This window comes from Tympanuchus pallidicinctus, unplaced genomic scaffold (assembly GCF_026119805.1).
Source record: "Tympanuchus pallidicinctus isolate F22 unplaced genomic scaffold, pur_lepc_1.0 scaffold1, whole genome shotgun sequence".
Taxonomy (NCBI): domain Eukaryota; kingdom Metazoa; phylum Chordata; class Aves; order Galliformes; family Phasianidae; genus Tympanuchus; species Tympanuchus pallidicinctus.
In genome coordinates this window covers 67836423-67862217 of record NW_026294618.1, presented here as the reverse complement: position 1 = coordinate 67862217, position 25795 = coordinate 67836423, and the positions used below count along the sequence as shown (strand labels likewise).

Sequence of the window (25795 nt, the reverse complement as noted above, 5' to 3'; positions counted from 1 at the left end):
CGAGCTGAAAACACAAAATAATATATGACAAGACCAATTGGATAGTGCTGATACTAAGATATGCCAACACAAAAGTCCCAGGAAGGGCTATAAAATGAAAAGAGATGAAAAAAGCTAAATACAGTAGTTTAAGTAGCAGCATAATGTTTTTCAATTTCTCTTCTGGTAAGAGTCCAACAGATAGAGACACTAGAACCTAGATAAGTGGTTCTAACACACATCTCAAGTCATTTATCCAACTAACGCAATGCAGTCCGTCCCAGTTGGAAGTGAATTGGAATGGGCAGACATGTATCTAAGATCACAGGATAATTCCAATGGAAAAAAGGACCTCAGGAGGTTTCCAGTTCAATCTTCTGCTGAAAGAAAGGTCACCTCTGAGGTCAGATCAAGTTGTTTGCAGCTTTATTCAGTCTGCTCTCAAAAACCTCCGTGACAAAAGCTATGCAACCTCCCTGTGCAACCTGTTTCACTGGTTGACTGCTTACTAAAATCTGAAAAGTTTTATTGTGTAAAACACATTTATAGGTAATGAATTGTGTAATGAATTCATTTTAATACAGATAAAGGGAAATACAAGCCCGAAAACATTTCTCAAAGATAATCATGAGAATTATTGCATGGAAAGACTAAGATAAGCTTGCTTACTCTATTCAGCAGTCCAACATACTAAAACTAGCCCCTAATTCATTTTTCCTTTAAAAATATAAAGCCATACTTTATACTGCAAGCTACTTGTCAGGGGATGTCAGGATGATTTTCTTAACACGCCAGGCTGGTTCATCCTTCAAGAAGGATTATACAACCAAAAAACAATGAAAAATTAGAAAAAGCAAGACACACCCAGAAACTTAATGCAAAGGCTCAGGAGAAGTGCTCAAAAACGAACAAAAAAGGAAAAGGTATTCTGCTCCATATCCTCAAAGTAGTGAGATTTCCTTATGTTGTATATGTTACTCTGATGGTTGTTTACCAGAGAATTCCAGACAGATGTCCTAGTGCATCTGAGAAAGTGATTTACCACCATTACTACAGTCTGCTTCTTTCCTCTAGTTACTATAGCATAAGCGAACTATCAGTGGTACAGGAAGAATTTATAAAAAAAAAAAAAAAAAAAAAAGAATTAAAAAAAGAACACCAAAAACACATGCTAAACACAGTCATACAACTTCTGGGACTGAATCACAGAAATCAACAGATCTCCACAAGAAAAACTAAAAAAGTGGGAACAAAAAAAGTGGAGTAGAGCAACACAAAAGACACAACGAGAAGAAACAAATCTGCTTATGCTAACAGTCCAGTTGCAGACTTCTCAGTCATCCACATGAGTACACACTGGGGATGGGAGGAGGGAAAAAGGCCCAAAACGTATCTGAACTTCAGACGTTAAATGAATGATATTTATGTCAAGATTCTCACAAACAACAAAGCAAAGTGAAACAAAAAAGCCCAGGTTCACATGGGCTAGAGGAGTAGCCTTCCTAGTGCACATTCTTAAAAAAGAAAACATTGAAGAAAGGCAAAAATAATTAGGAAGAAGATAATAGCCTTACACTATGGAGAAAAATACACAGTACAATTGTGGTTGACCATACTGATCTCAAAATAGTATGTACCCAACTCAGTTTTAAATTTCTCCTTAAATTATATTCATCTCTCTTTCCCAAAGTGAAGTTAGCTGGTACACCAGTAAGTAGTTAATAAGTTGTGTGTAATAACCAAAAGTGTCACGCACTTATTTTCTACATGCCACTGTAAAATCACAACTGTATGGCAATGTACACAGTGTTCAAAAGATGCAGGTCTAGGTTCTGCACCATGTGAATCTGTCACAGCACTACTTCTAGAAAACAGCTACACTAAAAATGAAGATTTCTGCAGCCACTGTAAACAACTTCATGATAAAAAGTTCTCTAGTAACTACTCATCTTTACACTTAGCAGTAGACCAGTAATTCATTGTAAAACCTGTACAGTATTTCTCCACCTGCCACTAAAGAATTGTTTCCAAACAGTAATGTGGATAACAGAGCAATCAACAAGACACCTCACGTACAGAGGACAAGGGTAAATCACATCACTGACACTACTTTTCACATTGGGATCACCTTCTCGTCTTTCAGTAGTTGTCACTGTCTAATCACTATATGTTTCAAAGATAGCTAAAGCACACAAGTAATACAAAAATGCAGCCTTGTTTGTCACAAGTATGGAAACTCAGAATGCAGGTGGCTAACCAGAGAAATAAAGAAATGTGTCAGTTTTAATGTTAAAATTAAAGTTTTTCTTGATGTGAAGTAATTATGGTAACAGAGCACTGACAAACTAGGAAGACTAGCTTGGATTGTTATTGATGCCAAGAAAAGAGAGCAGCTGTTTTGTTTGTCTTTTTGATTCATGCCTTCCAAATTCATATTGAAGAGTCAACACGTGTTTCAGTTGCCAAAAGTTATGGTCCAGATGTTCCCCCCCCCCAATACTCTCTTGAACAGCAAAAGAGGAAGCTCAATTTCCCTCTGAGGGCACAGTTGTCAATTTTGCAAGCTCTATCATTTGGATTGGGCCAAAGTGAAAAGTCAGATTAATTTATTTTACAACATCAGAGTCAGAAATAGTAATTCCAACATCTATTTATTTAAGCTGTGATCAAGAAATATTGAGCTTGGACACACAGCTTCTACCCATATCACGGAGGGCTCATCCTACATCATCAGTAAGGCTTACACGACAAAGCAAGGCACATTTTCATGGTTGCTTCAAGAATAAAATGACCTCAAAAAGGCAGGTTTTGACAATAAAGGTCCAGATCAAATCATTTCTCTCTATTAAAGCAAGGTAAAAACTCATATATATGTAAAAGATTAATTAAACAATTCAAATGCTCTAGAATACACTTCAATGTTAGAAAGAAAAGAAATTTGAAAATGAAATTTATATCTTCCAACAAATTGCATTCAATTTTGATTTGTAATGTGCATTATTTAAGTTCTCTATACCCTGTCCCAAATACACAGAAAAAATCATCTACATTTAAAAACAAAACAAAACAAAACAAAAAAAACCCCAAACAAACAAAAAAAACAACCACCCAAATTGTGCAACTAAGCACAAAGCACTTTCCCAGTTAGGAAAATAACTTTCTACTGGAAATTCACACTTTGCATTTCTCTCTTCATAGGGCACATTTCATTACCCAAAGGAGCCACATTAAAAAAGCACTACCAGGTCTAGTAAAAAAAAGTTCTAGTTCTAGAAAAAAAGTTCTATTTTAAAGATTTCTTCTCAACGATGAAAAATTACTGTTTTTATCACAGGGTTAGCCAAAACCAGACTCTGCAGCCATGTTAAACAAGAGTCACCAGAAGAAAGCTTTTGCCAATGTCACGATGCATGACCTCCTGTTCTCAGCAGTGCAATCCTGCCCAGCTGGTATTTTTGCAGTCAGTTAGGTGACCTGTACTCTTACAAGAAGTTAACTCCACCTACGAAACTTCCTCCTGCACTGAAAAGTACAGAACAAATGGTCGATTACTTTCAAGCATTTTCTTGCTCTAAAGTGCAGTTCTATTAAATAACCTTAATTTTATTCTTATCAAAGGGCTGTCGTTTCAGTGGCACATGAACCAAGGACAAGTTACAATACAAACATTAATGCAGATGATTAACTGCGTACAGGAGTACTTCGAGTTTAAACAGGCTCAGATTACAAAAGCATTCAGTAACTTGCTTCAGCTTACTCAGATAATAAAACACAGTTAATGTAGGCGATACTACCTTGTAAGATTTCAAGTATCTTCTGACTCACCATGAAACAATTTGGGATTTAACTGATGATTTACCCAAAGAATCCTAGCAGCAAATCAGAATTGATACAGCTGTAAAGCTGTGCAAAAGACAGGTCTATCCTCTCATTAGTGACGGAGTGTGTCATGAGAATATGAAAAGCTGACCTGTAAAAAAGAATCTGCCAAGAAGCAAAGATTGCAGCACACAGAAGAGGAAAGGTATTTAAAACAGGAGGCATCTCCGAGCTCTTTTTGTCTTATTTAATTAGCAACAAATAATCACTCACAGTGTGACAGTTACTCTTTTCTTTCCATGCTTCTGCAGACCGTAAACTTCTTCAGGCTGAGTCATATGAATATTGTATTTTGCACTAATACTGTACACAGAAGCAAAAATTAAATAAAAAATTCATATAACATTGTTTTAACTAAGAACATGTAAGCTGTTATGTTTCATTTAACTATCATGCACAGAGAGAAGCATGCTTTCTTCACATTAGGTACTTTGAGTATCTAGCTCAGCAAGGTGTGTGATGGCCAGGTTTTTTCTGCCTTATTGGTCTGCTTTTCAATCACAAAACATTCAGGGATTTTGCATTTCTTCTGAATTTGGTTATCCCTTTAAGAACATGATAGGCATAATGAACAGTTCATAGGCTTTCTACCAATTTGAATACTAGAAAGTTACATATCTGAAGAAAATAAATTACCTGTCAAGTTCAAAAATTAACAGCCATCTATTTAACAAAATAAGACAGCTTCGTGGAAATTTGATATGTAAGTACTTAAGAAACAAAGAAATAAAAACAAAGATAGAGATGATTCATGTTTTCTATAAGGTACTTAACCTATTTTACATTGTATGCAGGTATCAAACAGAGAGCTATACTGTTCAAGTCAACATAACACCAAACTGGAATATGGCAGGGCAAATGACGATGCTAACTTTTTTGGCCATATCTTATAAGGTGATATCTAAAAGTAGCACGACCTACTGAATAGCAACTGCATACATGCATAAAATCTGGCTTCTATTTCTGTGCCAAATTTACTACACAATTTTCAACATGTTATGTCATGTATACGCATTGCTGTTCTCCCACCCACTGTCCTGTAGCCATTAAAATGAAGTGAGAATACTGGATGACTTAAATGAACACACAACTGATTAGGAGCCCACAGCTACACACAGACAGAAGTCAAGGATGATCTAAACAATCTCACGTACTAGCATCTTTCAAAAGCATTCTGGGCAAAACAGCCAGCAATATTTTAAGTCATTAGTCAACATGTAAAAAAAAGAAGACCACAGTGTGCTACTTTGTGCTGCATGAATAGGGAAACTCAGTAATAGCAAAAAGAAAAAAAGAAAAAAAAAAAAGAAAAGCTTCCGCTTGTATACATCAAATAGGCATCTTTTCCCAACAAAAGGGTTAAATTTCAGCAGGATGCCAAATGTTTTATTTCAATCAGATCTCACATAGGTAAATACAAAAAGAAACTTTTGAAACACATTAAGCACGAATTAAAATACCATCATTTAACACCAGCTGGACATCGGAGGTGGAAGATGAGGAAGCGAAAGGTCTTGCCAAGTTTCCAAAAGCCACAGCAAATATCAACTGCTACTATACAGTAACTCTGATTGTTATAGAAGCAGTAAAAATCAGTTCAAAGCCACTGCTGGACAGCAACAGAAAAACAGCTCCTGTGCCTTCCACCATCATCACCAACACAACCTGGAAGGATGGACAATTCCAAGCTGCAGAAAACAACCCGGATAGCAGAAACAGTAAGAAGGTGGTCAGTGCTACCAGCTTCCTTCTTTCTGTGCCTCAGAAAGTACGAGGTGGGTAAAGAAGGGGCTGTGGACAGGATGTGTGTGTACGTAAGAAACTACTCATCTTTTCTAACAGCTGCAGAAGATAGACGTATCAGTAACCTGAGGTTAATCCCAAAAACTCATCCTGTCACAGCCCAGCAGGAACTCAGGACAGAGAACACACGTCGGTTTCTAAGTATATTAGGAGGAGGAACTCTCCAAAACATAATGAGAGCATGTCTATGGTTTTTGAATCAAAGTACAAGCAAGAAAAAAGCACTCCTTCTTCCCCTCCATTAGAAGAAAACGTGTTGTCACAGTGTCACCAGCAGCATTGGGACCAACGCTGTGGTTGTGTGAGGCCTGGTTGCATCAGCCGAGCCATTCCAGACTCCAAAGTGCAGTCAGCAGGTGCTGGAGGTGCAGCTCACCCATGCCAGAGCTGCACAATCCTAGGTCACATTCTTGGCAAGGCTTCTACACTGCGAGGAGGCACACATCTGAGGGCTGCCAGAATTGGTGTTTTTCACACTAAGCAGAAGACTGCAGTATCTGGGTTAGGTGTGGGATTTTTGAGGAGGGTGGCACGGAAGAGAGGGGTTCTGAAAGGAGTGGGCACTGAGAGATGATCAGTGCATTCACAGCAACATGAGCAGATATTTACAAGTAGCCGTGCACGCAAGGATGTTCAAACAGCTGGAAACAAACACTGGAACCCAAGAGCTCAGCTAAGTGCTGAGTTTTAGTAAGTTATTATCTCAGCCTCCATCATCAGAGTGCTTGAACAATACTTTGCTTCAGCACTCAACCATGTTGGTGCAATGCTGTCCAACTTTTGTGCTTCCACCTGACATTCATCACTCATGATGAAGGAGTCTTTCTTTGAGGAGGCAGCCAAAGTTTTCAAGTTTGGCTAACCTCATACATTTGCTGCACTGATTTTCTGAGCTGACACTTAACCTTAATGCAGGTGAGAATGCAAAACATGCAAACAAAAGTAATCAAGAAGTAGTCACAAAGTTCTACCAGAATTTTGAGTGCTACAAAATGTGAACACTAAAGTCACCACAGATCCCACTGTACACTCTAACTTTAATAAGAACTACAGACTGCCTACACATCAGTTCCTACCTGCTTCAAAACAGTTTGGGATAGGCACTGCCACTGAATTTATTGAAATAGCCCTTGTTGCACTATGGTAACAACAAAAACACATTTAATATTAGATTAAATTTCAGCATTTCTTGAAACTTGATCAAAAGAATTCCCGTAACTTTTACAAAACAGAGAATAGCTCTGTTAGAACTTTTAAAAAAAAGCAAAAAAAAAAAAAAAAAAAAAAGAAACAGGTGTTTGTTTTTAAGTTAAAGCATTCAACAAAGCAAAATTTACACCAAAAAAAAAAAAAAAAAAAAAAAGCAACAACCTTAAGTAAATGCATTTGAGATACCTCACTGGACAGCAAATACTAGATACAATAGGCAATCCACCCAACTTAATTAGCAAATTCGAGCAATGCCTTTATTAGCATTGTCTCTCCATCAAAAATTCTAAATTCTTTTCTTTTTCCAGATGTGAAAAATATATCTCAGTCTTTCAATTGCCGGAAAACATACAGCAAGTGTTAAATCATAGAACCATAGAATGGCCTGGGTTGAAAAGGACCACAGTCATCTAGCTGCAACCCCCCTACTATGTGAAGGATTGCCAACCACCAGACCAGGCTGCCCAGAGCCACATCCAGCCTGGCCTTGAATGCTTCCAGGGATGGGGCATCCACAGCCTCCTGGGGCAACCTGTTCCAGTGTGTAAAGAAAACTTAACATGTCCATCTGTTCACATTGGAAATAGATTGTATTCATGTTCAGAAAGACTATCACTTTAAATAGAAACAATTCAGGTTTTCTAATAAAAGCCCCAGCATTCTATGAATATAATCCGAATGTGGTAAATACTACCTATATATATATAGGTATATATATATATATATATATATATGAAAGGTAGATATAAATCAGATTTCTCCAGATATATTTCTCAACATAAAAGAAATTGTTTTTATAAAGAATATTTTATCAATACAAAGCTTTCCAGAAGAAAATCTGGTAGGATTAGGCATCTTTCCACAAACATCTTCCTGTCCACGAGGATGCTGCGTCACAGTCAGCACTCTGTTGATGCTTTCCAAGTGAAGATCCTAAGATCCTAGAATAACAGCTTTTTCTAAAACTGAGAATCACAACAAGATGGTCAAAGGCTCCTATTTATTTATTTCTAACCACTGTACTGTTCAAAGAAGAGCTACTAGGAGGGCAGAGGGAAAAGGAGACCTTTTGTTGCTGCAGGCACTGGGGGAGGAGAGGGTTTCTTTGTTGTCTGAACCCTCCTGCCCGACCATAAGCCATGCAGCAGCCACTAATATGCATTGGGAAGGGAGATATGATCTTCCTCTGGGCTTTGTGAGCGGTACAGTGATTATATATGGAAAAGCATGACACTCCAATTAAGTTGTGTCTCTGCCTGTAAGGTGGACTGACAATCAGACAAAGAGAAATCTATTGCTAAACAACTCAGAAGAGGCTTGAAAAACATAGGCATTGAAACTGTAGTTTCTAGTTACTGCTACGGGCAACATACTTTGGCAACAGTATTTATTTGTCCAACAGACAACTCATTCCTTCACTTAGAGATTTCCCTGTTACAGAGAAATATACATAGAGGTGCTTTTGGTGCAGAGCAGCCCAGAAATTCAGCTGTGCCCTGAAACACAACAGACTGAGGGCAAGTCTTAAGAGAGTTTACCACAAAACTGTACATTTTGTACTAAGTAGAAAGGTGTTGCAAGACCTTCCATATTCCTCAGTTCTAGTTACAAAAGACTGCAATGTACCACATTGGCAATAAAAACAATGAACAATTAAAACAAACAATCCAACCTTGAAGCCATTAACATATATCATCATTTTTTACTGAGTCTGCCAGCACTGTATAGCAACCAAAGCTGTATTCAACAAAATCTATTACAAAATATTTACCCAGTATGTGAATAAGAATCACGCATTCAAACATGCACTCAATTTCCAAATACATTCCAAAACAAGCTGTTTTCTAACATCCTTGAAAAGAATTACTATAGTAACTCTTCACTATTTTTGAAGTCTACTGTATCTTCTACCCTTGAAGTACATGAGTAAAATCAGAAATCTATTGATGATTCCTCTTACAAAAAACAATTTAAACAAACAAAAAAAAAAAAAAAAAAAAAAAAAAAAAGAGGAATCAACTTTTTAAAGGGGTCAACAGTGATAGGACAAGGGGGAATGCCTTAAAGCAGAAGGAGGGGAGGTTTAAATTGGATGTCAGGAGGAAGTTCTCCACAGAGAGAGTGGTGAGGTGCTGGAACAGGCTGCCCAGAGAGGTTGTGGATGTCCCGTCCCTGGAGGTGTTCAAGGCTGGGTTGGATGGGGCCCTGGGCAGCCTGGACTAGTATTAAATGGGAGGTTGGTGGCTCTGCCTGCAGCAGGGGAGTTGGTGATCCTTGAGATCCCTTCCAACCCAAACCATTCTATGATTCTGTGACTACATGCAACCTTCATAAGCACAATCATATATTCTATCACTAGATTCTTTCCATCTATATGTAGAGATTCAAAACCCACTAAAAAAAACATACTGCAGTATTACATTTCCTAATGTCACACTTGCATTTACAACTAACATGGTACGCTGGTCTTCTAGATGGCATCCATGGTCCTAGGACTCTTTTCCAGGCCTCTCAGAACCAATTGTGAATGCATTTTGAGAAGTAATCATTAATCTATATACTAACGCTGTTCCAGACAGACCACAACAGTGAGGAATTCTGTCCTTGACAGTGTGGAGAGAAAGGAAGAAAGCAGATTTAGACAGAGTGGCACCTTCATAAGGGGAGTGGGATGGAGGTAATCTCAGAGGTACAGTTCCCTGGAAAGAATATCTAGGCTAGAAGATGATCTGAAGAGGAGCTGAGCTGATGGCGTAGCTTACAGGCGAGCACAAAAGGAAAGAAAGCAGCTCTGTAGAAGTTAAAGATATAATCACATGATACTGATCAAGCATTTCAAATTTGAGAATCTTGAGGCTAAAACCTGCAACAGACACAGACGACCACAATCCCTAAGTACTACATGGAATGGTTTTACTAAGTTATGTACCCCTAACAAAGAACAGAAATCACTGAGCACCATGAGGTGTCAGCAATCCAGCTGCGTACTGAAACAAGCACATAATCCAGGTGCGTACAGAAACAAGCGTGGACTTCATGTCAAAGCAGATCTTTTAGCTCGCCTAGAGAACCAAACTAGACAACAACAAAAGGCAGTTGCAACTTGGTGACTGAGGGCAACCAATCACATGGAAAAATAACCCTCCCACTGCAAAAACTCATGTTATGTACCCATAAATTTGTTCATTATACAGAAGTTCACCAGGCACAGTACGTTCCACAAAGACGGCTTGAGTGCTTCTGCTGAATTGGAACTATTTTTCATTAATAGTTTTTATCTCATTTGCATTCTGTTTTCATCTTGGATTTCTGAATTTCTGGACAGACACACACACACACACACACACACACAAAAAAAAAAAAAAAAAAAAAAAAAGGTACTGTTTTTTATCCACAATTAAAGATTAAGGGACAAAAATCTCTGCAGCCTAAAAAAAAGAAACAACAACAACAACAACAACAAAATAACGAGGAACAACTTGCATAAGAACACCTCCTTTACAGAGGCTACTGAACTGCAAGAAAATACTAAAAATTAGTGTCAGTATTGTAAATTTCAGCTTCAATTACTAACGCTGGTTTGTTTGGCAAATTATAAAAGGAGCATCTTAATGCAACTCAGGAAAGTTTACAATGAAGGAGAAAAGAAAATGAGCATGGAACATCTGGTCAGTTATTTTGCTTTTCTTAACTCTGAGTTACACATAAGCACAAGATGTGTTGCTCACCTGTCTCCATCTCAACTACTTAAAAAAATACATTATCAGAATGAGGATGGTGAGGCACTGGCACAGGTTGCCCAAGGAGGCTGTGGATGCCCCATCCCTGGAGGCATTCAAGGCCAGGCTGGATGTGGCTCTGGGCAGCCTGGTCTGCTGGTTGGTGACACTGTTCACAGCAGGGGAGTTGAAACTAAATGATCTCTGAGGTCCTTTTCAACCCAGGCCATTTATCAGTTACCGAAATAATTCTCATGTTGGTATTTTATAGCCAGTCAGAAAAGCATCCTCCTAAAATGTTAGGATATCAGGATGCTAGTAACTGATTTAAGAATTGTTTAGCAAGAGGAAAACATTTCCAAAATCAGTGCGGCAATATTAACAGCAGAAATAAACAGGCCTAAGTAACAATCTCATAAATCTCTAGGCACTAAGATAAGCATCAGTCAAAAGGCATTTTACACAAAAATACTTTTTCCTAGCCAAAATTCACCAAAAATCCAAGATTATGTAAGCAGTACTTTACTCAAACGTACCTCAGAAGAGGCTGCCTTTAGCATGAAGTTCTACAGTCTGAGAGATCAAGCACTTTGGTTACTTATCTGTAACATCTGCTACATTTGACTTCACTTATCATAACAGAAGTTTATCAGTGTATCGCTTCACATGGTGATTTTGAATTCCACTTTCACCAGAAGTGCTGGCCAAAGCCAGAAGTTATTCTTTAATGTAATGCTCTCAATTACGGATAGCCACAATCTATTTCCCTGTATTTGTAACAAAGCAGCTTTTCAAATATTGACACAAAGATAAATTCAGAGTGCCTTCTCATGATCTACAACCTTATCACAAACACCAGCTCGTTTCAGCTAATAACATCTTTCAGCTAAATTTCAGTTCTCCTTATCCCATTTAGGTGAACATTTCTTATGGACAAAGGCAACACTCTGTCCATAAGATCAATTACAAAGCAAGTTTATCCATGAACATCATTCAAGTGTGTTCCATTTATTTTAACATTTCTGATATATCTTAAATATGGGCACATTTGGGCTAACCAAGTAAATCTGTAACACTTCCAGAGGTCTAGGCTTTTTTCAACTGAAAAATAATACCTGTCAATGGCACTTTAGCCAGGCAACAGATTCACACACTGGGAGGGAATTTTCAAAGCCAGTATGTCTCAGTTGTATGAACCTATTTAGCCACCAGTCAAGGAACAACTTAAGGAATACAGAAGGCATAGCACAAAACTTCCTCCTAGAAGAGGAATATCTTTGTGCTATTATGTTGCCTGTAGATTGTGACCAAGATTTTAATTCAAACCTGTTATCACTCTCCAGATAGCAGCAATTCATTTGTGAAGGCAGACTACTCACTTCTACTCAGTTAAAGCAGAACTGATCTCCAAGCAGTCCTTTTAATGCAAATGAGAAGACCTCTGCTCATAATTTCTTTCCTCCAGACATTCTGATGCAGAAGTCAACACTCAGTAAGTTGCAACTAGAAATTAAAACTCTGAAGCATTGGTTATAGGTTAGCAACCTCCTCTTTAACTGTGCCTGTTTAGTGATAGCTACCCACTGAAAAGCGTAGGCAACAGTCCTCAAGTTTTCCAATATACCTTTCCATACTGCTTAGGAATTACCATATTGTCACAATGAACGTAGTGCATGAAGAAAGCACAAGCACTTCTACCATTTAGACAGCTGCCTAGCTGCAAACTTCCACTGTTATGGACAAGACTGTCCATAATGCAATAGGCAGCCATAGGTAGAGTCCCAGTCTTAAATGATGAGTCTTTTCAGAGTCACAGAGGCAATTTTTCAAAGCAAATGGGTGAGCAACCATGCAGACAGGAATCTGCAGGGGTTTTAAAACTTAAAAAGATTCCTAATTCTTATTGCTTTCATTGGATTTAAACTTGTACAGTTTCTTCGAAAAGATCACAAACTCATGGCTTATACCAGGCATGGCCACAATAATTATTTACAGCACTTTGTGAAGCAGAATCAGATCCGAACCCAAAGAATAAGTGCAAAAATTGAATCAACTTTAAAACCCACTGTGCAACATCTCCCCTAAATAGGTTATTTGCATTTAAAGTCTGAAACAAAACAAAACAAAACAAAAACAAAACAAAACACCCAACAATGTAAAATATACTGACTTGGCCAAATACACAAACAGTATCAGAATATGAGGGAAGTCTGCATCAAAAAATGACAACACACAAACACACCAACCAGTTCAGAAACACGCTTATGCAGAAAGGCTGCAGTTAGTCCTGAACCTCACTGCTAAGCTTACACAAGGTGCTTTCAGACCAAAAAAATAAAAACCCCCATTCAGGGGCTTGTTTTATTTCAAGCCATGGCCAGTTAGAAGTTACACACACTCTCAGTACAAAGCATTTTATTTCTCTGAGCTTTTTTTTTTTTTTGTAAAGCAAGCTTCTACTTTTGTTCACTAGATCAGAAAAGCTATCTCCATCATAAAGCAAAAGTACAACAGAACAATACTTGTGATATCCACCCCCAAGGCCTTGGGCAATTACCAAAAAAGCCTCTTTTTAGAACAGGTGGGGCTTTTCCCAAAAAAAGTAAAATTTAAATGCTACTCTCTTTCCTAATCCATAAATCCTGCTCAGAACAACAAAGCTCTTCCATTCCTCCCACATACAGTTATCAAAGCATACATTAAAGATGAAACCGTACCTTGCCATCAAGATCAACAATAATTATAACGCCTAGTTCACCTATGGTGCCTTAAACCACACATTAAATGCTTTCAGGAGGACTGATATTTATTTTATCTGACAGTGATAAATGCATCAGTCCATAATGCTTTTGCTTTTCTTGCTCTTTTCCAAAGTTTCCATAGACAGTTATTTCATATAATAAAGGGGGAAAAAAACTAAAAAGAAAAGAGATGATTTGCACTTATGTACTTCTGCTTTTCCGTTTGTTTTTAATCTGCAAACTTCAATACAACACACTTGTTATCAAGTTATTAGCAAAGTTTCTCGTATTTGAGAACTCTCAAAACAAGACCTAAGAATCAAAACCAGGTCAAAAGCTCAATTTGTTTCCTACTGTAGGTCTGTAGGCTTCTTACTGGGTTTCCATTCATAGCTAAAGAAAAAAACTAAGAGGAAAAAAGGGGTGGAGGAGAAGCCAGCCAGATAGGAGAAACATTCAAAACCCTAGTAATACCAGGGAAACAGGGAAAAGGAAAGTGGAACAGTAAAACATTTAAAAAAAAAGCATAAACATTCTGTTTCATTTTCAATTTGATTGTTGATTTATCTGCAAAACAAACCATGATTCAGCCCACGTTTCCCAAAAAAACGGCTCTATCTTTCTTGGACTTCCTAAAATGCATAGCTGTCTCATCACTTAAGACACAGACAGTGATGCTTACATGAATCAAATTCATATTCGCCTCAGTGCTGCAGAGCTCTCAAGGAAGGATCTGCAGCCAGCACTGCTCCTGATGGCACTGGAGGTTAGCTTGCATTCGCTGCTAAAACTTGAAAAACAGAACTTTTATTTTGCTCATTATAAGCCCCTGAAGTCACAGAACTGCTCTTAACCAATTTGTTCAGAGCAAACAGAATGCAAACTATTATCTGGTTTCGCAAGACACCAAGCATCAAAATAGGTTTAAAAAAAAAAAAAAAAAAAAAAACCCACAATATTAAACCTTGCTCCCCACATGTGACTTCAGTGACAGCATCAGCAGGTAAAGATGGGAAATCCTTACTGCAAAGAAGTTCCCAGTCTTCCTCACATAGAATACACAGAGAGAAATACTTCATTGTCGGCACAGAAGCTGACCCGCTCCCTGTCTTGCTGAGGAAAAGCAGCACTGAATGATGTAGCCACTCATATCACATAACAGGAGAAAATTAGGAACAGGACTCAGTGCTGTGCCCTACCCAAGGCTATTGCTTCTCTCCATCTCACCAGCAATGTGCTTTTAGAAACAACTTGTGCCTAGCACTTAAGAGAGGCACACAGAGAAGTAGATACCTAATCCCTGAGGACACTGAAATATTAACAGGAACTCAAACCGATTCATTTCATGAGGCACTTCCCTGAAAAATAACCACACATTTAAAGTTGCTTCAAAATCCCACTCTGTTCGTCCAAGGCCAAAGCACATGGGACACTTTGCACTGAGGTGGTAAAGGACCTGGTGGATCAGGAGCAACTGCACACCAGGGAGTGGGTCCTTCCAAGCTAATGCTGAGGTGTATCAGTAGGGTTTAGGTGCTGACAGTGCCAAAGCTTCTGTCATTTTCCAATAATTTCTCTCTTTTTTCTTCCCTCCCCCCCCCCCCCGTTCTTCTAAGGCATAAATTAAACCCTACTATTAAGCAAGGGTTTCATTCCTCTGGAAATGCCTATTCTTGCTACATAGGACACACAGAAGATGAGTCACTTAAGAGACCGTTTACATGGAAGCAAAGCCTGGAGAATCACTGCAAGGTAGCAGCTCTCAAAACCCCAAACATACACACAATGGGAGCTCTGGGTGACAGCTCACAGTGCTGGCACGTGCTTGCTGCAACACTAATGCAACCAGCCAACTGCCGCATCTCAATTGCTTACAGCAATCCCACCTGTAAAAAAAGCCATATATCCACCTTACTGCACCTGTACAAATGCTGCACCCGCTGCAGCCTGTACTGTGAGTGCAACGTTCCTGATGTTCCCTCTGACCTAGGAACAGCGTGGAAACCACTTGGGATTGCTGGGGCTAAAATAGTCTGGCAAAGGCCCCGTCTGTGCTGACAAATAGCACGCACAACAATCACATCACCACTGGAGTTGAAAATAATGCACATTTGGATCAGCTCAGGGTAACCATAGAATATCCCAAGCTGGAAGGGACTCCCAAGGATCAGAGACCAAGCTCTGGCTCCACACAGCACCACCCAAATCCAAACTCTGAGTCTGAAAGCATTGCCCAAACACTTCCTGAACTCCAACAGCTTGAGGCCGTACTCACTGACCTAGGAAGAACATGAGCTTTTGTGTTTGCAATTTTCCTTCCAGATGGAAGGAAAATGCACTTCACCTATCGTCAGTTTGCTGCAGACACAGCTGCAGTCTTACCAAACATCATTAGAACCAGTACTTTAAGAAGCTTAGATGTTCAGAGATATCCATACGCTTCATTTTAACCATCAGCAGTTCAACTGGAATAAATCTCATTGCTGACAGTGCTGAGCATGTTCCTACATTGGTTCAAAGACTATAGAATGGCAGAAGCATGGAGCTAATGCAAGTGAAATTGATGTTTCCTTCTATAGCAGCTGTAAGGAAGCTTTGTGCAAAGCCCAGCTCAGTATGACAAACACGTAAGGCGGACCCAAAAAACATAGGAGTTGTTAAACCAGTTATTGCAACACAGCAGGAGTCCAACGTCCCCCAGACACACTGAAAAAGGGCTGGAGTTAGAACACACAGGGAATGGACAGATGCACTCATGAGACAGCAGTCACTCTGCAGTCCCAGGGTGCTGAGTTCTCAAACACGATCGACAGAGACTTTATGCCAGCATCAGCCCAGTTATGAAGCAAGTGACTGTCAGCCGGTGAGGATATGGGCGAGACCTATGCAACCCAAGGAGCTAGCATTATGATAGATACCGCAAGGTGCACAGAATAGCACAGAGCCCTCTGCTCGGCAGCCTACAACAAGCAGCACCGAAAATACCCAAAGCACAACGAGAAAACCTGAGAATGGCACTCGGAACTTCTCGCGGCTACGCCAGCAGCCAGTGCCAGGCTGCACGGCCAGGACAGCGCAGCTCTCCGAGCCCTCAGTTAATGATCAGCCAGGAGCAGGGCCAGGCCAAGAGCAAGAATGAATTTCCTCCCGTTCTCCCCGGGCCCACGACGTGGGGAGGGGGGAGGGGGGGGCTCCAGAACGAGGCACGGCCCCGGGCAGCGCGACCAGGGGCAGGGGCAGGGTGTGGCCTCTTTTTTTTTGAAAAGTAAACGCAGCCTCTCAGCCGCGAGCAACACCCATTTCGTTAGGAAGAAACTGCCCGCTGTGTTTTTCCGGTACAACATGTGAACAAGGCACCAGGAACCTGCTCCTGCTGCGCACTCCCGGCCGAGCGCCGCCCGTCACGCCCCGGCGGCGCAGCCCCGTCTCCCGCCCGCGGCCGGCAGGTTGCTTTGTGCCGCACAAAGCCGGGCGCTGCCAGGCGCTCACACAAAGCGAAGCCCACCGCCGGGCCTCCCTCCTTCATTCTCTCTCGTTCTCTCTCTCCCCCGTGCTCTCACCGCCACAACCAAACCCCGGGCACGGGCCGCGCACCGGCTCCTTGCCCGGCGGCCGCGCGGTGGCGGAGCGGGGGCCGCGGCCTGCGCCGGGCGCGGTGCCTCACCTCCGGGCGGCCCGGGCCGTGCGGCCGCGCCGGGGTCGCTCACCTCGGTGGGGGCGCTGATCTCGAACAGGTCCAGCCGGTTCGCGTTCCAGTGGTTGATGATGTCGGCGAGTTTACGCCGCTCCTCCTCCCGGCTGCCGCCGCCCGACATCCTCGCCGAGCCCGCCGCCGCCGCCGCCGGGAGCCGAGCCGGGGCCGCGGCCGGGCCCTCTCCGCCGAGCCCCGGGCGCGGAGCGGGGGGGGCGAGGCAGCCCGCCGGGGAGGGGCCGGCGCTCCTCTCGGTGGCGGCCGGCACGGGAGCCGCGGAAACGCCCCGGGATCGCCGCTCCGCTCGCGCTCGGTCCCGGCGGACGGCGACGGAGGAGAGAAAGAAAAAGAGGGAAGGGCGGGGGGCGGGGAGGAGGAAGGATGCCCCGCGCCGGCGGCCGCCGCGGTGTCTCCTGGCTCGGCGGCGCCCGTCCCCTTCGCCTGCCCCGAGCCCAGCGAAGCCACCGCCGCCGCCTTTCTCCGCCCCACTATCGCCCTCCCCTCGCTCGCCGCCTCGCACACCGTCCCGTGCGCGCCCCCGCCCGGCCGCACTCCCGCCCGCCCTCCCGCGGTGCACGCGCGCTCCTGTGGCCGTCACCTCCCCGCGCCCGGCGGATGACGGCGCGCCCCCTCCCTTCTCTTCCTTTCCCCTGCCGTCCCCGGGGCGCGGGGTGGGAGCGGGGGCGCGGCCAGGTGCGGTGGCGGTGGCCGCGGCCCCTCGGAGCTGCGCAGGGCGGCAGCGAGGGGCTCCTGAGAGCTCGCCCGCGGGAACAAAGATCCGCCGGGGCGCGGTATATTTTCCTGTTTTCCAGCGCTTTGGCGAAGCCGCCCTCCCGCCCGCTCAGCGCCGGCCTTGGCTCGCCAGGCGGCTCGGAGCGGAGCGCGGAGCTGTGCCCTGAGCGCGGTGCCGCCCGGCGCGGCCGTGCGGGGCCTTCGGGGCGCTGCGGGGAAGGAGCTGTCTGGAAAGAATGTGCGGACATAAATCTCCGCAGCGTGAGATAAAGCATCAGACGCGGTTTAGTGTTTTGTAGGAAGAGGATTTCCTTGCGGTTTCTCGCAAGAGGTGTCAGGGGCATCGCTTGATGGGCAGCGTGGCTGTAGGGGCTCGGCTTTGTTTTCTGCCCTGCCGACGTAAGTGATGCGCCCCAATCCGTAGTCAGCTGTGGTTGGTGTGCGCCGGGTGTCCCCTGGGCGTGAGGAGCGGTCCTTGAACTGCCAGCTCTGGGCTGGGCTTCCCGAGCGTGTGCCTTTGTTTGGTTTGGTTTCTTCAGGTGGTTAAAAAAGGGGGAACCGCTGTTCCTTTTCGGTGCTCCCAGCACAGTATTTCAAGTTCCTCTTTGCCGAGAGAATTCAGCAGAGTGGGTTTTGCTGGAGTTGCGATAGATTGGGTTATTTGCAGAAGGGATTCCTCAGAGGCCTTGTCTCCACTAAGCAATTACATTATTGTTTTTACCCAGCAGTACAGCTCCTGTGCAAGCGCCGGCAGCTCTGGTTTTACAGTGAAGGTCAGTTATATTTCTGCCCTATATCCATAACTGTGCCGTGTCAGAGCACCGAGTACGCAGGGGATCCTGTTCCTTGGGTCCCAAACCCTGGGAGACATTCAAAGGCCTTTTGAGAGCCCTGGGAGAATTGGAGGTGGTGGGGAGGGCACTTTCAAGTCCTTGTAATGTCATAATCCTAAATGTAGCCTTTATTTCTTTCTGCAGGAACAAAAAGCCATGATCCTTTATACCAAAGGAAAGAAATTGCACTGAATGGCTTTTTCTGCATATCCAGATAACTTTGGGTGTTCTGGCAATGCCCACAAAGATGAAGGAGCAGAATAAAATTTGTAATGCGACAGTCAGCAGCCCAGGTGGAGAGCTGTGTACTCTCTTGGCAAAGGATGTTTGCAGAGCAGTGCATGGAAGTGGATGCTCGGCTGTGTCCTGGTATTGGTGGCACAGGATGAACTACATTGGGTGCATTACTTCAGGATTAGGAAGGAGACTTTTAGGTATAGGCTGTGCATAGATAGCCATTTTGCTATTACTCTCTACAGAGGTAGAATTGTTTTTCCCAAGGAAAAGAGGTGGTTGCACTGGGAAAACTGGCTGCTTGGAGTAGTACAATTAACAGCACTGGCGTGCCTGGGTTTTCAAATGCTGAGAAGCACCAGAAATAAACTTATCACTGTGCTGTACCCATGTGATGTGTATAATCAGCTGTGAATTATTTATTTCTATTTTAACTGCAGCTAGTCAGCATTTCTGGACCATAGCGAGACTCTGGTCTGGATCCACACAAATCCCTCAGACTGAGCACACTGAGCACACTGATGGCATTTCAGTGTCAGTTCCCAGATATTGCACAGCACTACAGAATATTTCAGTAGTGGCAGGAGCACTGGAAATGCTACTTAATGATCAAATGGCAGGAGCAACCCCTCTGCTGATAAATGCTTTTCTGTGCTGGACAGTGTAGAAACAGTGTTAAAAGAAACCAGGCCCACTTATCCTGCCAGACAGGTTGTTGCCATCCACAGTGGAACTGCAGCAGTTTTAATGCAACATCAGGGTTTAAGAAAAATCATAACGTAGCCATGAAATGAGCTGTGTGAGAGAACCAGCAGGATGCTGTGTGTATGGAGAGTGAACTGCTGGCAACAGAGTGTAAGCCTTGGCCTTCTTGGAAAAAATTAGTGTGCAGAGAACTGCATAACATTACCGTGTGCCAGCTAGTTTACTGTGAGAATGTGTGCTGCTTCACTTTCAATCTCTATTCTTTTCACAGGGGTATTGGAAAAGGAAGTAGAACAGCTGCTGTAAAGCCATGCAAGAGATGTGATGCTTGTGAACAGTTGTGAAAAAAAAATTTAGATTTATGAATGGAAAGCCTTATACAAATAAAATGTAAACAGTTTGTATGTTTGAGCTACCTTTAAGGCATCTTCAAAGCATTGCATAAAGTTACTTGAAACCATTAGGTGAAATTTGTCTTGTCTATTCTTTCTGAGATTTCTGCATTGTGAGATGACAAAATCAAAATCCTCTTTGAGGAGTTTCCAGTCCAGCTCAGTTTCCCTTTAGCTAGTCCCACTGAGTTAGATTTAGCTCTATTGATAATCATATATTCAGTAAGAAATAATAGTGTGGGAGAAACAAGAAAACAGAGGACAAAAACTGCTCTATTTGTGAGTGGTAAGGAAAAATGTTCTTTACTTCTTTCCTTACTGAAGAGTGTAAATGTTCCATTCTCTTCTAAGGCACTTACGACACCTGAGCTACCATAAGCCATTACTGTGATTATTAGTTCAGCCCTCAAAGAATAATAGGTATTTCACAGAACAAATAAGATAAATGCCCTTTACCATAGAGCTTGCAAACTATGTTCTCAGAAGTGAGAGCAAGAACTAGAAAAGAGAATACATAAGAAACGCAGAAATGTGGGTAGGCTTCTGCAATCCTCTCCATTCTCTGAGACACCAGGAAGTGCGGTGCCTGTGTGGTTACCTGCTGCAAGGGGATCACTGCTGTGCAACTTTGCTCGTTGATCATATAGATGTGTATCTATCCCTGGGGGAGCTGGTGGTTGTAAGTAACAGGAGTGTACAGAATCTCTGTATTTCTGTTCCTGGGCCATTGCAATCTGTGCAGTGGGTGCCCAAGGTTCTCTTGGGTAGGGAAGGTTTGCGTGGAAGTAGGGTCGTGCTCTGATGGCTGCCAGCCAACTGCCCATATGGTTGCCAGAATGCAGCATTAATTTTCTGAGGCAGCGTGTGTCCGAAATACAGTGCCACACCATATAAATCAGCACGCTCTTGGAAGTTATAAATTCGCAGATAAGATGGAAATTGTTAAAGTAACCCCTACCGTAGCTTCCTGAGCGTGTATGTGTTTCTAGAGCAGAAGTTATCAGAGCTGTAATTTTGCATAGTGTAATGCAAAAGCTTACAGGAGAGCAGCAGGAACACTGCAAACCTGGGTCATCAAACTGTAGTCCTTACATGGATGGCACACCTACTGAGGTAAATAAATGAGCCTGAATAAAGATTGCAGCTATGGTCGCAATAAACACACATGAGTCAGGGAGGGAAGAATTTTTTGTTGCACCATTATCTCACCTGTGTGAATTGCACACACTGTATACATCAAAGTATCTGTTTCATAGCTTAATTGGTAAACAAACATAGTACTTAAAGTCTACGTGGGCAAATTCATGCTGCAAGAAAAATCTTTGCATTTAGATCCCATTTTTCTTACTGTATGAGTGTAAGATTTTCATAACCTTGGCCTCTTTAAAACAAATTAAGTAAGGGGAGGGGAATGGAGGGGAAAACAGGGCAAGTTATATAATTGGAAGTCTTTGGGTTTTCAGTTCAACTATCCTTGCTCTATTTTCAGGGAAAGGAAAGCACTAGACAGTACAAATGGCAGCCAATCACTTATCTTGGTAAATTTATCCTTTGTTTTATATGTGGATGAATAGCAAAAGACTGCTGAAACAATTCCTTGGAAAGGAAGATACTTAATTTTTATTATAAACAAGACCTTTTCAAATAATTTGGTGGTGAACATTTCTACACTTAAGACTTCATAGCACTCATATTCAGGCCCTACCTGAGCATGTAGGTTCAGAGCACAGACTAGGTTCAGGTCTGTCTGTATTGAAGCACACTCTTTGATCCATGTTCAACAAGATGGACAGGAGTTAGACTGCCTTGGAGCATGTGAATATTCACACTGATTTCAGCAAGATGTCTGTCTGTATTCAGCTGAACCAGTCTTGGAAATGAGAAGCACATGTGAGTCTCTCACACACAGAGGATCAGGCCCCAGTGAGATGTTTGCTATCAGTGTCGTCCAGTACTGGAATCCTCCTGGTACCTTCAGATTGATACTGAAAACTTTCCTGGAAAATGCTTTTTACCCACAGAGTGATGTTCTCAACACAGAAGTGATTAGGACAAATTTAGTGGCTGGTGTACACATTAGATCAGGAGATGATCTCTCCTGACCTTGTCTCATACAATTTGAAATGCAATCTGTTAACATTTGGAGAAGATGTAGGTACAACAGAAGTTTTTTTACTAGGTTTTATTGTTGTTGTTGGTTTTGTGGGGTTTTCTTGTTTTGTTTGTTTTAATAAGAGATCTCTATTTTGAAGTATTTTCAACCGAACTGCTGTGTCCTGAAAGAGGACTGGAAACTGTCTGACCATAACAGGGGAAAGAAATAGAAAAGTCTATGTAAAGTTGTCAAGTGGACCACGTAAATGTGGAGCACGTAAATAAACCCTATTTCCGGAAACTAAGCTCCCCTCCCTGTGATATACAGCATTATTTATATAAACGGTAAATCTCTGAGGTACAAGTTGCACATTTCTTTTAAATTGAGGATAGCTCTCCAGTCAATAGCCCAAACTAGGCTATTAGTTACAACAATGTATAATCGTTGCAAGGCTCTTTCAGCAAGATATAGTGGGTGTTTGGTCTTGTAATTAACCCACCACCACTGGCCATGCATTCTCTCCACCCTGTAATTACTTGACTTAAAAAATAACACCATTCAAAGCATACATTGCATAGAACATTAAAATTTAAATGTTTTTACACTCACGCAATGTTTATAACGCACCCATACATTTCAGGAGCAGAAGTCATTTGGCCAAATCTAAGCTTTTTTTTTTTTCAATCAGAAAGGTTAATTTGGAAACAATTTGTTAGCATGTATGGAGTCATTGGCTTTTTATATTTATTTAACTCTTTTGGAACTAATCTAAAAGTACTGAGTGGGTTTTCACTTAAATATACCTTGCCACTGAGCTAAGAATGTAATGGATAATCATTGGCTCCAACAAATTGCTGTTCTTCTTGGTTGCAGAACATGCAGAACTGTACATAGAGAACTGCAGCCTCAAAAGAAAATACTTCAGGAAGCTTATAAGTGAAAACTTTGGTGTAAGCCTGTGAAAAGAAAATGCCCGCTCAGCAAAAAAAAACAACAACAAAACAAAACAAACAACAAACAAACAAACAAACAAAAACACAACAATCTTCTCTCAGCAAGTTTTCCTTAGTAATGCTTTCTCATTCTCGAGGTCTTTGGCCAGAACAAGCATGGGATAGGAACAGGCTTGTATGTAAGAGTAAAAAGCAAACAGAAAGCATCCAGAAGGCCTTCTGTAGAAACCTGCAGTGAGATTTCTTTTATCTAACCTGAATTGTTTAAAAATCAAAAAATGAGTGTTAGTGTAGACTGCCTCTAAGGGTAGTGGAGAGTAGCAAATATTTCCAGAAGGATTCAGATCGCTGCCTTGTGACAGGGTTAATCAGCTTATTATTCATGTCCTTATGCTACCTTTTAGATCGCAGAATCAGAGACTGATGTGGGTTGGAAGGGACCTTTAAGATCTTCTGGTTCCAACCTCCCTGCTATAGGGAGACAAGTTATTCAAAGTGCCATCCAGCTAGCTTTGAATGCCTCTAGGGAGGTGGCATCCACAGTCTCTCTGGGCAACCTGTTCCAGCGTCTCACCACCCTCACAGTAAAGAATGTCTTCCTATAATCCAGTCTAAACCTACCTTCTTCCAGTTTAAAGCCATTTTCCCTCATCCTGTCTCTACCTGTCCGTATTAAAAAGTCCGTTCCCAGCTTTCCTGTAGGCTGCCTTCAGGTATTGGAGGCCGCTGCAAGGTCCCCCTGGAGCCTTCTATTTTCCAGATGGCTGCGAAGAGCTGAAGTCAATCCCTCCTTGAGAACACAGCCACCATTCCCCAACTTCTTCAAATCTTCCATGTTCTGATTGTGGCATGGGCTTCACTTCAAAGCCCATACCTTGCTTTAGTCGATGATGGGATTTTGTATAAGATGTTATATACCACATTTATACAGGGAGTCCCTCCATTTCCACTAAACCCACTGCAATAAGCTCAATGAAGCACTTGCTCTTCACTTCTGAGAGGTCACAGCTCAGCCCAGCCCAACAGGGTGTAGAAAGGAGTAGCTGGGGGGTCGGGGGGAAGCACATTAGAAAGCTTATTTTACATTCCAGAACATGACATACAGATTCTCAGGCTACATCTGAAAGCACTTCCTTTTTAGTTGGCTAAATTCGCACGTATCAAATTCTCTGCTGTCTCACCTCCTAGCTTGGGTGTCTGCTCTTAGCACTGCATCTGCCAGCACAGGAGTACTGGGTAATTACACTCTGAAATAACTGAGCCCTGACTCTTCTCTGTGAGACCAACCTTTAAAAGGAAGCTGTGCATTTTTTCCTCTAACATCCTCACCTTTCATCCCGTGCCACTCCTTGACTGCGGGAGGGGACCAAGCCAAAATCACAGAGGTAATTCCTTTGGATCCTTCTAAACTCACTGGTCATAAAGCTTGTGACCTACTAGCCCTATGGTAAGGTACCTTGCATTCTGCAGCCTCTGCTTGTTGCTCTAACCAGAAGCCTTGTTTTTCATACCTTTCCACTTTCTGTCTGGTCATTATTGTCTTTCCTCCTTATCACGTTGCAATATGTGTGTTGCTTTGAGGCAGGGGCTGTCTTCTCCTCGTGTGCATGTGCAGCATTTAGCATTCTTGAAACACTTGGGCCATCACCACATGATAAATATTAAAACCTACTGGAAAGCAAATGTGACTACCAGGTCCTGGTACAATAATCATCAGCATTTTGTATCCTTGGCTGGATCATTTTCTCCCAGGAGAGCAATTTAGTACAACAGTGAATAGAAAAATCAGACCATCTCGTGGCAGTACAGGAAGGCTGACACAATGGCAGCTAGAACCTGTTAATTAACCTGTCATGCACAATATACAGCCTCACAGGTAATTTAAGAAATATGTGCTCTTCCTTACTGTTACCCAACAAGCACTGTGGGATCTAGTTAAGCAAATCTCAAACATGGTGTGTTCTACCTTACAAGCACCTTCAGGGTCAGCACCTCTTAGACAAACACTCCTGTACGCAGTTCTTCTAAAAGTAAAATTTCTGCTTCCAAACTGCTGTGCTCACATTGTAGAAGAGTACATAGTGGTTGCCAAACAAAAAAAAACAAACAAACCAGAAGCAGATTTGTCTTGAACAAAGTACTGTTTCCAAGGCATATAAATACAGAAGATTTTCCAGATCCAGCACTGGATCCAGCACATTTGCAGGTCAAGCAAATGAGAAGGGAAGAATTAGAAGTCATTAAGATGAAGATTATGGAGGGCAGCTCTCTGGGCAAAGGATCTCCTGAATCACATTACTTCTACATTCCAAAACAGGAGTATCACCACTTTCCCTTTTTCTGACTAAAGTTAGAAACATATGCACAGAAATAGGCACCTAGATTAGTGACCTGTTTTCCAAAGTGCTGTAAACTCCCAATCATCAAAGGCACCTTTAAGTCCTCACTTACAAATGTAGACCACAAGGCATGAACATGTGTCCTTTGTCTCCCAGCAGTACTTCTCTGAATATGAGAATTCAATAGGAAAGCTGTGCAAAAAAAAAATCACCCTATCTGAAGGGATCACAGTGGGTGGATATTAACTACTCTGTGTGACACATTCCTGGAGTTGGTGGGTGCTGCTTCCACACTGAGAGATGCTGTGAGACTGCAGGTAGTCTCTGCCTCACAGAATTATAGGTGCACAGAGTGGCAGAGATTGGAAGGGCTTCTGGGGCCATTGGGTCCAGCTCTGCTCAAGGCAGGACACCCAGAGCAGGGTGTGCAGGACCATGTCCAGGGGCAGCTTCTGAAGATCCAAGGAAGGAGACTCCACAGCCTCTGTGGG

General features: G+C 42.3%; 2 protein-coding genes and 1 long non-coding RNA gene across 26 annotated transcripts in view; 2 read left to right on the top strand and 1 right to left on the bottom strand.

Annotated features, from left to right (window-relative positions):
• Positions 1–17198, bottom strand: part of AFDN (afadin, adherens junction formation factor) — a 112706-nt gene extending 95508 nt beyond the window's left edge. For 9 of the 21 annotated variants that reach the window (XM_052696230.1, XM_052696331.1, XM_052696212.1 and 6 more), the window contains exon 1: positions 17038–17195. In XM_052696230.1, the coding sequence (XP_052552190.1) occupies positions 17038–17145 (108 nt within the window). In that variant the 5' untranslated portion in view covers positions 17146–17195. Of the gene's footprint in view, positions 1–17037 lie in introns of all 21 variants that reach the window. The other 12 variants (XM_052696192.1, XM_052696277.1, XM_052696322.1 and 9 more) reach the window with 3 other exon arrangements.
• TTLL2 (tubulin tyrosine ligase like 2) overlaps positions 1–25795 on the top strand; it is a 487337-nt gene that overhangs the window by 261786 nt on the left and 199756 nt on the right. The window lies entirely within an intron of this gene.
• LOC128087175 (uncharacterized) lies at positions 17626–19925 on the top strand. Of its 4 annotated transcripts, none has more exons than XR_008209698.1 (4): positions 17626–17812; positions 18482–18526; positions 18731–19020; positions 19797–19925. It is a non-coding gene; the product is annotated as an uncharacterized LOC128087175 (long non-coding RNA). The 4 variants fall into 4 exon arrangements; XR_008209699.1 differs by having other exon boundaries at positions 18479–18526; XR_008209701.1 differs by lacking the exon at positions 17626–17812 and adding an exon at positions 17862–18152.